Below are 13,099 nucleotides of genomic sequence, written 5' to 3' on the forward strand. Positions count from 1 at the left end.
ATCTTCTCTGGCTCTGGCCTTAGAGCATCTCCAATGGTCGGCGTCACCACCGGAGCGCCGATTTTTCGCCCACGCCGGTTTGACGCCGAACCATTGGAACCGGCGTGGGCGAAATCGGCGTCAAAATCGGCGTCGCCATGCCGATTCCCGCGCTGACGCCGGTTCCCACGCCGATCCTCACGGGCGCCATTGTGGCTCCCGGATCGGCGCCAAACCGGCGTCGGATTTAAATATTTTTTTTTTTTTTTTTTCGCAAAACACAATATATACGCGCGTTGAACCTCATTTTCATTCGCACCACTTGTTTTAACGAGTACTCTCTCTCTACCTTACTTTCTGTACAAGATCAATAACGAGCAATGGAGAACAACTACGAAGGTACTCCAGTTAATCCCGGGGGATGGTCTCAGACTCCCCCAGCTCCCGGTGTAGGGTCTCAGACGCCCCCGACTCCCGGGGCAGGGTCCCATACTTCCCCGGCTCCTGGGGGAGGTGGTTGGCCTCCAATGAGCGGGTACTACAACGTGTACCCGTGGCAGCAGATGATTCCGGGGTGGGCACCCGGCATGCAGCCCCCTATGCAGATGATGCCGGGGTGGGCACCCGGCATGCAGCCACCGGCGCAGCAGATGATGCCACCGGCGCAACATATGATTCCACAGTCGCAGGCGACGCACGGGGGGGACAACGCCTATCGGCCGACTTTTGATTTTTCCACCGGTTCTTCGCACACATCGACCCCAACGGATGCACAGTATTCGGAGACCTTCTCCTTAGCGGACTTGGGTTTTGATATTAACGACGTTTCTGAAACTCTCATTCAAAGCCAGGGAGTAGGGCGGGGTAAGAAGAAGGGCAAGGCGAAGAAGGTCGGCGAGTCGTCGCAGCCCCGCGCCGAAATCCGGGGCCGGAGGAAGTGGACGGACGCGGAGAACGTTGCGGTTGCCAAGGCGTGGGTGAGTGTTTGCGACGATCCTCTCGTTTCAAACAACCAGAGGATCGTCAACTTGTGGGCGAAGATAGCTGCAGCCTACAGGGCATTTTGCCCTGAAGGGAGACCGTGCACCGGGGAGGAGGTCCGGAAGTGCTGGGACCGAATCAGGGCTGGCGTCTCTCGATTTTCGGGTTTGTACGCCAACGCCCTCCGCATGCAGACCAGTGGCCAAACAGAGGAAGACTGCAGGAGGATTGCGGAAAGAGCCTACCCCGATCCGGATAAGAAGTACTATGAGTTCACCTACTGGAACTGCTACGTTGTGCTCAACGAGTCGGAGAAATTCCGGGCAGGCGTCGACGCTGGCTGGCCGAAGAGGCAGAGACTGAACTATACCGGAGATTATAGCGGCAGCAGCGGTGGTTCGTCAGACCTCCCCGAGACGGCCAAGGAGGTCCCGACTCCTCGGTCGTTCGGTCGCCGACCTCGCCCGGTTGGGCAAAGGCGGGCGCAGCAGGTTGCGAGGGGGGGCACACCGAGTTCCCAGGATGTCCATTCGGCATCCCCCCTCGGCAGGTCTACCGAGGAGCTCAAATTCTTCGCGCGCCAACAAACGCGCGCTCAAATGGTGAAGACCTTAGCCGACTTCCAAGCGGCGGTGGACCCCGAGGTGAAGGATTTTCTTCGCGTATTGCTCCAGAGCCAGCGTGAAGAACTGGAGGCGATGAGGAGGGACACCGGCGGGAATAGCCGCGGCGTAGGTGGCGACGGAGGCGGCGGCGACGGCAGTGAAGAAGCGTTGGGCGACGACGGAGACGAGGACGGCGGCGATGAGTGATTTTGTTTTACTTTTTTAAATTAATGTACTTTTTACTTTTTGTAATTTTTTTAAATTGTTGTACTTTTTTTTAAAAGTAATGTACTTTTTAAATTTTAATATTATTATTCGAATTTTCCGTATTTGTCTCGTAAATTAAATTATGTATGTTGATACAATTGTAAATTAAATTATATAATTGTTATTAGTGATGTGGATAGGTAGTGTGAAGGCTATTTGATGGCTATTTGATGTCCAGTTGATGTGGCAAGCTGATGTGGCAGGAGAATTGTAGTGCTGATGATGTGGCAGTGTGAAGGCTATTTGACGGCTATTTGACGTCCGCCAGCATTGGAGATGCTCTTATAGTGCAACCAAGAGCAGTGGTAAACATTTCATTTTCAAAAAAAAGTAAATTAATAATTTTCGGTATACGTATAGTCTATCTGCGTCAATTTCCAATATACTACTCTGTATTAATTTAACTGGGACCTATATTATTTAAATAATATAACTTTCTAAAAATGAAATAAATATATTTTTATGAGAAGGAAGGAAGTATGTTAATTTCAAGAAAATGATAAATTAAATTATTGAATGATAGCATAATTTGTAATTAAATGGCAATTTCTCATATATTAATTCCAATTGAAGAAAATGATAAATTTTGCATATTTCAATTTATCTTTGGGATAGAGCAATTGTTTCCACCGCTTCCTATAAATATATGTAGAAATTAGTAATGCATAAAAATACTCCATATACACCCAATATATGTAGAATTATCACAAAATACAAATAAATTTAAATGACCACCGTTCTCTTCCACCTATAGTCGAAGCCCTTTGAACAGTGTTACATTGGCATTCTACACTGAGTGGGAATTGGGCAAATTATCACATACTGAGGCAACCATTTTACAATCTTCATCAACTGGGCAAAGTAAACACACAGTCTTCTCAATCGGGTTAACACAGATTCAGTCTTCTCTCAGTGGACTATATTTGTGGAGTATTAAAAAATGATTTTTCATAAACAAAACACCATTATTAACAAATTGTGGATATGAATTATACTGAAATGAGTAGAACTAACACAATGCGAGGATGAATCTCTATATTCATGCCAAGCATACGCATACACATATTTCATGAATGATCACATAAATAGGATATTTGCTAAAGCTAATTAGTCTTAAAATCACATAGATCTAAGTCATCTAACTCAAATGACGGACCCAGAAAAGATAGTTCGTGGGGTCGGACCGAAAATTCAATACTAATATATACTAATATTTAAATAATAATTGTATAATATATATTAAATAATTATTTTTATCATTTTTGTTGTTTTTTTTGTTACAATTGAATACAAAATTTATAAAACTTGAATTAAATCAATTAACTATGCAAGTTAACATTTTTAAAAATTTAACATATTTACAGGATTTACCAAAGCTAAATTAGTTACATAAAATAAGCAAGCACATAGTATTAAATATATTAATTACTAGTTTACAGCTTATAAAAACTGAAAAATAATGAAATAAAAATCATAAATAAAAAATATTCCTAGATTTACTAAATCGCCGTCCCCTCTCCTCTTCCAAACAACTAGTTTGCAGTTTTCTTCAAATTCAAAATTCATCAACGGAGCTTCCTCTTCACTAAATTTTTGCAGTATCTTTAAATTCATTGTTCTTCTCTAAATTTCCTTCCTATTATAATCCACAACAATGATTTCTCTATATTTTTTTACTCTCTTCTCATTTATTCTCTAATTTTCTGTAGAGACAGAGTTGTCGCACACGAAGGGAACACCCTACACCCTCCATCACTTGGCCAAGGGATAGACACAAAGATTGGGACGCTTAGAGCATCCGCAATGGGCGGACGATGGCACGCCCGATGGCGCATCGTCCGCGCCATCCATCGTCCGCCCCATTGTGGAGGTCGCGGACGATCGACCGCGGACGATGACACGCGGATTCATTTTTTTATAAATATCGTTCATTTGTAACATTTCATTTCACGCGATTTCATTTTCGAAACTTACATTTACATAATTACTACGAAATAGATTCAAGCCTCAATAGTCCTACGTTTAGCGCAGGGGCGCATTGGCCAAGTACAGAACCCGGCGATTATCGTTCGTTCGACACCAACACCCATTACGAATGGGTTGTCTAACATGGAGCCGTCTCCGCACCGCCCAACCGCAGCGGCCGATCCCGACCCCGCCGCGACCGCTTCCGCCCCAGCCAGAAAGAAGCGGAACCGGCAGCGGGCGCAGAAGTTGCCGCCTCCCGGTGATTGCGATGAGTACGTCCTCGGCCGTACGAACTACAACGACGACGAAACTCTCACTTTGGCTCGGTGTTGGGTAGATATATCTGAAGATCCGATATTCGCGAACAACAAGGGACAGATCGCGTACTGGGAACGCATCGCGGACCTCTACAATTCGGTCAAGCCGCCGACCGCGTACAAGCGCAAGCGTGAGCAACTCCGCAAGCACTGGGATCAAGTCAAGAAGCAAGTGAACTTGTACGCGGCGGAGTTCGAGAAGTTCACGCGGTCACAGGTGAGTGGCGAGAGCGCGAGCGATGTGCGCACTAAAGCGATGTTGTCGTACCGGTCGATGTTCGGCGATTTCAAGCACAAGGCCATCTGGGCGCTCTTGAGGGAGAAGCAGAAGTTCCAAGGTGGAATTCTGCACACTGGTGCGCCGAAGAGGACGAAGGTCACCGAAGTTGGTGACTATACGAGCAGCGGTAGCGGCAGTCACCCGGTTGACCTCAACCGGACGTACGTGGATGAAGGGAGTTCCGGCACACCGGTATCCTTTCGGCGTCCTCCCGGCGTCAAGGCTGCGAAGGTCAAGGGGAAGGCGACCGCGACCTCATTGTCGACCGCTGCAACCCAAGCTCCGGTCCCGGTAGAGCTCCCGACCTAGACGGCCACCGCGTTTGAGTCGTTAGCAACAACGTCGATGGCAAGGACGATGTTGCAGACGCACAGGGCCCTCAAGTAGTGTACCGACCCCGACGAAGCCGAATATCTCCGGGCGTTACTCGATGAGCGGCGTCGGAAGTTGGGAATTGGTCCGACTTAGTTTTTTTTATTAGTTCAATGATGTAACTTTTTTTTATTAAAACTTCGTCGTTTGTTATTTAGACCGTTTTTTATTTACTCGTTACTTGTTATTTGAAAACCGTTAAATTAATTAAACAAAATAATAAAATGATGATGTGGCGCGCCATAGGGCGCGCCTTAGGGCGCCCCATTGCTAATGCTCTTACAATACGTCCTTATACTCTCTTCCCCTTGGAACGAGAAATGGATGTTGAAGTGTAATTCAATTGGTAAAACTCCTCCGGTAATCTATCCTAATCTAAAGTGCAAATTTGATGAAAAGTCCTTAATGTCATATTTGGAGCGAAAATGGAAAGATGAGGTGTCTTCTATTCAAAAATAATTTTTTAAGGCAAAATCAATTGGACAAATAATAGCCCAATAAAATGCTAACTTCTTGAAGAAGTTTTAAAACACATTTAAATAGTGCACTACCATTAAATTTTTTTATAATTAAGTTATTAAATTTATATATTAATTAGACTTATATTTGAGTTAAATTGGAATTGTGTTAGAGAGTTTAGTTTGCTTCCCATATATTTAGGTTAATATTGAGATTTAATCATTTATTGCAATATTTTTCTCCGAATTAATTCACAAGCTAAACGACAACACATATATGTAATGCTTACAATTTCCATCCTATATTTACTCAATTAAAGTTTTTAGTTCTTATATTTTAATTCGCTTCTAATTAAACAATATTACTAAGTTTATAGATTAAACGAAGGAATAATGTGACATAATATATATTTAAAATTAAATCTAACTTATAAAGTTTGTATAACTTCTTAATATAAAGAGTAGTGTAAATTTTCACATTATTCAAAACAAACAAGATGCATAAAATATTATCGTTATTTTAAGTGATAGTAGTAATTTACTTTTTATACGTATATGTGGCGGGAAGTAAGAAATTTATTCTTTCCAATATAAAAAAATTCATTTAGTCTTTGGCAATGTATATCAAGTTATGCTATAGTCTGAAATTAAAATAAAGAAATAAACAGTCAACTAAAATGTGATTATTGGATAATACAAATTTTCTAACTTGACTTCTCAAAGAAGTTTTAAATTATTCATATATTTAATGTGGATATGTTTAATATTCCATATATTTTCTCAAATTAATTTTTTATAAATTAAGCTATTAAATTTATATATTAATTTGCCTTTTATTTGGATTAATGACTTGCATAGCACTTTCAATAAACATCTTTACTCACACATATTTTCTTTATTTGTATATCTTATTCTAATTAATTCATACTCTTAGATCATTAGTCACACATCTTATTTTTGTCATTAATTTTATTGTTTTTACTTCACTTAGATTATAAATTAAAATTGCATAAATGTTTCATTCACTAAGAGTAGTAAATTCTTCATTTTGAGTGAGACAAGATAAGTACATTTATATTTTTTTAAATCTCCATATTGCTTTCAATTCTTATTTTCTATATATTTATTATATTTTATATTCATTATTTGAAACTCTTATGTCCCGTGCATAGCTCGAGTGTGAATACTAGTTATTAATAAGCATGAGGTTTTAGGCCCAATTTTTTTAAAAAGGAGAAAAATAGAAAATTTTATCTCACACTATGTCCACTTTTTCTCTATATCTTTGTTAGGGCACCCGCAACGCGTCTCGTTGCGGGCTCTATCTCGTCTCGGAGAGACGAGACCGCATCGAGACAGCGTTGCGGGCTCTGTCTCGTCCTGGTCTCGTCCTCATCCCGTCCCTTGTCTCACCGCGAAGGGAAGTCTCGCGAGACATCTCACCACGCGCGTTGGCGACGTGGCGAGCTCCGGTTCGTCCGTGACGCCCACTCGCCGGCCCGCGAGTGGGCATCATTTTTATCCGAAAAAATAATTTTTTTTAAAAAATTCAGGAAAATTTCGAAAATAAAAAAAAATCTCAAAAAATATACCAGCCGTTTTTAGCTTTTTTTTGCAAATTTTTAATTTTTATTTTATTTTTTTAAGCTCCCAATCACTTTTATAAATATCAAATCATTCCCACAAATTAATCCACCATAAAAAAAAACTCTCTATTCTCACTCAAACACTCTACATTCTTCATCTCAAAACATTATTCTTCTCCCAAATTTAATCAATTCATGGATTCATTTGAGCAAATGCGTCGAATAAAAAAATCAAACACCCTAAATTTCCATGTATCATTGGAATCCACATACTAAAAGTTCGTTGGAGCTCTCTCCCATATTCGAAATAAAATCCTTCACCTCCCCACGTCTATCGATGCAAATTTTTGTTGCCTTGAGCTTTGATCCCACGGAATAAGACGTCGTAACTGATGATATCTTTTTATGTTTCTTTAAGTTTTGAAATTTTGAATTTAGAGAGAGTGAACAAAAGATTTTAAATTATGCATTTTTTAGGATTTTATTAATGTGGTTTTTTTTTTTTTTTAGAATTTTAAGTTGTAATTTTATTTTATTTAATGAAGTGTGCTTTTATTAATTAAATTTATTGGAAATAAAAATAAAAAATGAAATTGAATAAATAGTTAATATTCCCAAGTACATACTAAAAATCATTAAAATCTCACTTGCCTTTCTTTGTACTCCTCTATGGTATGATTGGCATCAAAGAGGACATCAATATTTATGTAAATGTAAATGTAAATGATTTCCAATTGATGAAATAACTAAATAAGCACATCAAATCTACATCTTCAAAACGTTAATGTGTGCTAAAACAAATTAATGAAGGTATTATCTTCCTTGATGAAATAACAACAAATACCAGATCTACAAACCTTACCGGTTTCACAATCACCAAATTAAATGACACCAAAATATCAATAAATTAGAAAAAAGCTCAGCCACCGAAGCCGTAAAGAGTTCGGCCCTGCCTCTTCAGAGCATAGACAACATCCATGGCGGTGACGGTCTTCCTCCTAGCGTGCTCGGTGTATGTGACAGCGTCTCTGATAACGTTCTCCAAAAATATCTTCAGAACACCTCTGGTCTCCTCGTAGATGAGGCCGCTGATCCTCTTCACACCGCCTCTCCTCGCCAGACGCCGGATCGCCGGCTTCGTGATGCCCTGGATGTTGTCGCGGAGCACCTTACGGTGTCGTTTGGCTCCGCCCTTGCCCAGCCCCTTACCTCCCTTGCCGCGCCCAGACATTTTCGGTGTGAGATTTGGATTTGATTTGGGGAAATGGAGCGCTTGGAATTTTGGTGTGTGGATCTCTAGGGTTTTGTAGGCGATAGGGAAGGAGGGAATTTCAATTTGTGTTCAATTGAATTACCCGAATTTCGAGGTTCTGAGTTTTGGCGGAAATGTTTTGAGCTGTTGGATTTTTTGGTGATGAACGGCTGAGATGGTGATCTGAGTGATTAGCGGGTTTGCTTTTTGGCTACACGATTTATGGGATCGACGGCTGTACTAAGTATAAATATTTGTAGTTAAACAGGCAATTTGAACAAAGTAGCATTTTCAAAATAAAAATGGAATCTTTTCACGAAGATAAAGAAAATTTAAGTTGGATCATACTCAATCCGTCCGGACTTAATAGTTATATTTTGTCATTTTCATCCGTCTTATAATTTAAGAGTCTTATTTCATTTTTACTATAAATAATAAGTAGACCTCAAATTCTACTAGCTTATTCAACTCACATTTTATTATAAAAATAATATATATAAGTGAGACTAATATTCCACTAACTTATTCAACTAATTTTTATTTACATTTCTTAAAACGCGTGTCCTAACTAATAGAACTTTTAAGTTGGGATGGAAGGAGTATTATTTATTGCTATCATTTTATTTATTTGTGTTTGAGATTGACTAATATACACATGAAATTTTTAAATGTTCTAATCGAATTAATACTAGAAGTTTATGTAGTTTTATCTTATCAATTATCATTACTATCAACTAGACCACTAACAACACTGTTAGTTTCGATTCGATTGATAAAATTTCATGAGTTTCCAAGTGAAAACCAATTTATCATATGTACTCCTAATATATTACTCTAAAGTAGGAGTGTAATATGCTAGTTTCAATTTTTTTTATATTGATTGTGATTATTTGTTATTTGTGCATTTGCCAACACCGGTGTCCCTAATTTCAATTTTTTTATATCTCAAGTCTCAACTCTTATCTCTTGGCTCTTGTTTTGTCTACAAACCGTTGATAATATCCCCAATTTTAAAATAAAAATAATCAAAATTTCAGTTCCCCTTCTTCTTATGCGACGCTTTCTTCCTCGCTCAATCATACGAAATAATATGGCTTCACAAAATAAAATAAAATCATAAACAACAATTAATTTACTAATTCAATTTTACATTATTATGAATATCATCTTCGGAATTCCAAAACATCAATTTAGATGCTCATTTGTTCGGACCTGTGTTAAAAACTTTATACAGCGCTACTATAAAATCAGAATTCTAAAAAAATAGAAAAAGAAAAACCAAAAACAGAATCAAATCATTAAATGACGGAGTATCAGTGATGACTCATATATACATGATACATCTATAAAAAATCAACATACATTCTCATATAGACCAAACAGGAGAACTCATCCCAAAAATACTAGCCTGTTAGAAGAGAGCTCATTTAATCTATATACCCCACATCAGTTGTTCTCACAACCGATGTGGGAATTGAGTCCGTAACATTCGACCATCCTTTAAGGGCCAACGTCCTCGTTGGTCACGGCTGGTTCTTTGCCATGCCACCACTCCGTTGGCCACCACTCCGAGTTCTCGTTGGTCACGGCCACGTTGGTCACGGCGGATTCTTTGCCCGGCCACCACTCCGTGGGTCACCACTCCGAGCAGCCCCAAACGTACTCGTTGGTCACGGCGAGTTCGCTGTCTGGCCACCACTCCGAGCCGTTTGGGCTCTCAATGAAAGCACCAATTGATACAGACCAAACATGAGAACTCATCCCAAAAGACTAGCCTGTTAGGAGAGAGAGCTCATTTAGTCTATATACCCCACATCAGTTGTTCTCACAACCGATGTGAGAATTGAGTTCGTAACACATTCTCAGGGTTAATAAAAATCTAGTTTCATAAGCACATCAAATACACATCTTCAAACTATTCAACAATCATGATTCTCTCGATTAAATTCAACCAAATTAACATTAAAAAAATCAACAAAAATGCCATTCTTAGGCTTAATAAAAAAAATCTCGACTTTCTCATTATTTTATTAAAAGTTTGAACAAAAATTTAATAGCCGCATCATGATATACTCGAACCTGAGACTCTAGTAAGTTTCTTAAACTAAAAGTTGGTGGTTGATGCCGGAGTTGCCAGAAAAGTGGGTTTCGTATCGCCGGCCATGATCACAAGAATCTCCTCAAACGGCGGCGTGTCCTCGCCTCCGTGGACGTTCAAGGTGGGCCCGCTCCTGCAGGCTTCCTCGGCGCAGCCAACTTGGCGGCAGAGCCTCCAGCAGCAGGCGTGGATAATGAAGACGAATGCTATGAGCCCCAAGGTGACCGCCATCCCGACCCCCAGTCCGGCGAAGATATCCGGCGCCGGAGAGTGGCAAGGCGAGATTCCGATAGGTGGCGGCGGCGAGAATGTTTCCCTTGATACCGAACTAGAGCGGAATAAGGGGGCACTGGCCTCCATAGTTTGGTGATGGTAAAACGGCGGAGAAAGGAGGCGGCGGCGGTGGAAATAAAGAGTGATTGTTGATTTATAGAACAAGTGAATTGTAATAAATACTCCTTTCGTTATCATAAAAATAGATAGACCATCACCACCACGTAATGCTGAAGTATGGATGAACCACTGAATTTTTTCTCATATATACACTATATATATAATGACTATTCCATCCGTCCGCAAAAAATAGTACACGTTTTCTATTTTTGATTGTCCACAAAAAATAGAGCACATCTACAAAAGGAAAGTTTTCAACAACTTCTCTTTTACTTTTTTCTTTTCTCTCTTACTAATATATGGACCCCACAATCCTCTAACACTACTTCTCTCGTACTTTTTTTCTCTTCTCTCTTACTTTACCAATTTCACATTAAAACTCGTGTCATTCACAATGTGTCATATTTTTTATGGACAAAGGGAGTATAATTTAATTTTTATTTGCAAATTAAGTCGTTGAGTAAATATATAATCGTCTAAAGTCGTCTTATATTAATTATAGCGTCATAATCCAAAATCAAGATCAAATATCCACCCTTAGATTTTAAAATGAGTGGATGAGATTAAATCTTACTAATCTCAATAAATAGTAAACAAAAGTTAATCATAACGAGGATATGTTTGTAATTTAATGAATAAAATAATATCAGAATTATATTAAATGCTAGAGAGAAAAATATATATTTGAAAACTAAAAGAAATGTTTATAATCGGATCAAATAGAAAGTACTTGTTCCTTGCTCTATATAATATATTTTGAAATTAATGATTATTATAGAAAATTTAGCTTGATTAGATGTATAATTGCTTAGAGTAGTGGGTTATTGGATAAAGGAGGTAATTACGCTTTATGATTTAGGTTTTAGGTCGAGTTACAAAAGTGGTATGACCTTTAAAATATACCAAAAAAATTGTGACCGAACATTAAAAGAGATTGAAAATAGGAACGAGCTAGCATGAATCGGTCTATAAATATAATACTATCAAATAAGTCATATACTTGAACAAAGAAATCATTTAGTAAAGAACGGGAATCATGCATAAATATAATAAAAAATAGATGAAACAATAAATTTTGACGGGTTAATTTAGCATATATTTTATTTTTTTTAATAACTAATTGAGGTGGACCAAACAACTACTCCCTCCGTCCCACATAATTTGACCCAGTTTTCCATTTTGGGCCGTCCCACATAATTTGACCAATTTTATATAATAATGTCTAAGCTCCTTGACACTAGTACAAAGGTTCTGGATGTGACATGATAAATCATACTTTGTTGACTTAGTGCTTCTTTTAGATAAGTTAATTAAGCAAAAAAAATTTGGGACACAAATCACTTCGACATAATTGGCAGCTTATAAACATTAATTATTTGAAAAGAAAAAGGGCATCGATCAAAGCTAAACATTTTTTAATAATGAATTTGGAAAAATGAATTAAGTTTCAAGATTACTAATAAATTGGATAATTGATGATTGCATGGGTTGTTGAGAAGAAAGGTCCAGTTTTCTTGGCCATGACCACTCCTCTAATCATGGTTATTACACTAATCATGTCTGCATTCATCTTGGGTGAAACTATCACTTTGGGAAGGTATACTAATTTTAATTATTTATTTCCTTAAATTTAATTATCACCTCGAAATGTGTTATGACATAATTAATTAGATTAATTAAATAGTTTAGGGTGGCTCCATTGCTCAATCACCACCGAGGTTAAATTGGGAGTCTACCAAACATGAAAATATTATCTAAGGATCCATAAAATAATTTGGGAAAATTCATTCGATGAAAATATATTGTAGCCCGAAGTGAACAAACATGAAAATGAGAAGTTGTTTGACTTTAATGAGAAATTGTATTTCTAAAGTATTTTCGGCCGATTTTAAAGAGAAATTAGGTCATCCTGACTAATTTGAACCGCCTCTGATTTACCAATGAATGTTACATACATGAGAATGCGCTTTGTATCAACTCCAAAACAAAAGTATTACAAGAATACTTAACGGGTAAGATTAATCCTAGGATGAGGTAAAGGAAGTTAAATGGAAATCTTTTTGAAAGGAGAAATTTAAATTTCATACGAGGATGTTTCTAAACCAATTGTCACGTCTACATCTAGATGTGAAGAAGACAATTTTTTTTTGGAGCACATGCATATTATATTGACTTTTATTTTGATTTTGATGTGTTTGATTTGTGATAGTGTTTTGGGAGCACTTTTACAAGTTGGAGGGCTATATTTTGTGTTGTGGGGAAAGACCAAGGAGGAACAAAGGGCAAAAGCGGCATACTACCAAAATCTTGATGAGGAAAAAGCGTGTGGAGAGTTGAAGGGTGAAGAATCAAAGACGATAATTAAGTCTTAATTAGAGTTAAACAATGAAGATTAGGTGTTTTTTTAGATTCTTGTTTATCCCTACTAATGTAATGGGTGTAATTTAATGTTTCTTTTCTTTTGAATCAAAAATGTGTATAAATTTACATATATGTGATTGTTGGTAGTATGTTACTCTTGCACAACGCCTATTTATAATATA

At 38.3% G+C, this 13,099-nt stretch overlaps 1 protein-coding gene across 1 annotated transcript; it reads right to left on the reverse strand.

Moving 5' to 3' along the window:
• Positions 1-7,614: 7,614 nt before the first annotated feature.
• Positions 7,615-8,153, reverse strand: LOC121786508 (histone H4). Its single transcript, XM_042185143.1, has one exon. It carries the CDS (start codon positions 8,042-8,044, stop codon positions 7,733-7,735), a length of 312 nt encoding a protein of 103 aa, XP_042041077.1. The 5' UTR covers positions 8,045-8,153; the 3' UTR covers positions 7,615-7,732.
• Between the last annotated feature and the right edge of the window lie 4,946 nt (positions 8,154-13,099).

This window comes from Salvia splendens, chromosome 22 (assembly GCF_004379255.2).
Source record: "Salvia splendens isolate huo1 chromosome 22, SspV2, whole genome shotgun sequence".
NCBI classification, from domain to species: Eukaryota; Viridiplantae; Streptophyta; class Magnoliopsida; order Lamiales; family Lamiaceae; genus Salvia; species Salvia splendens.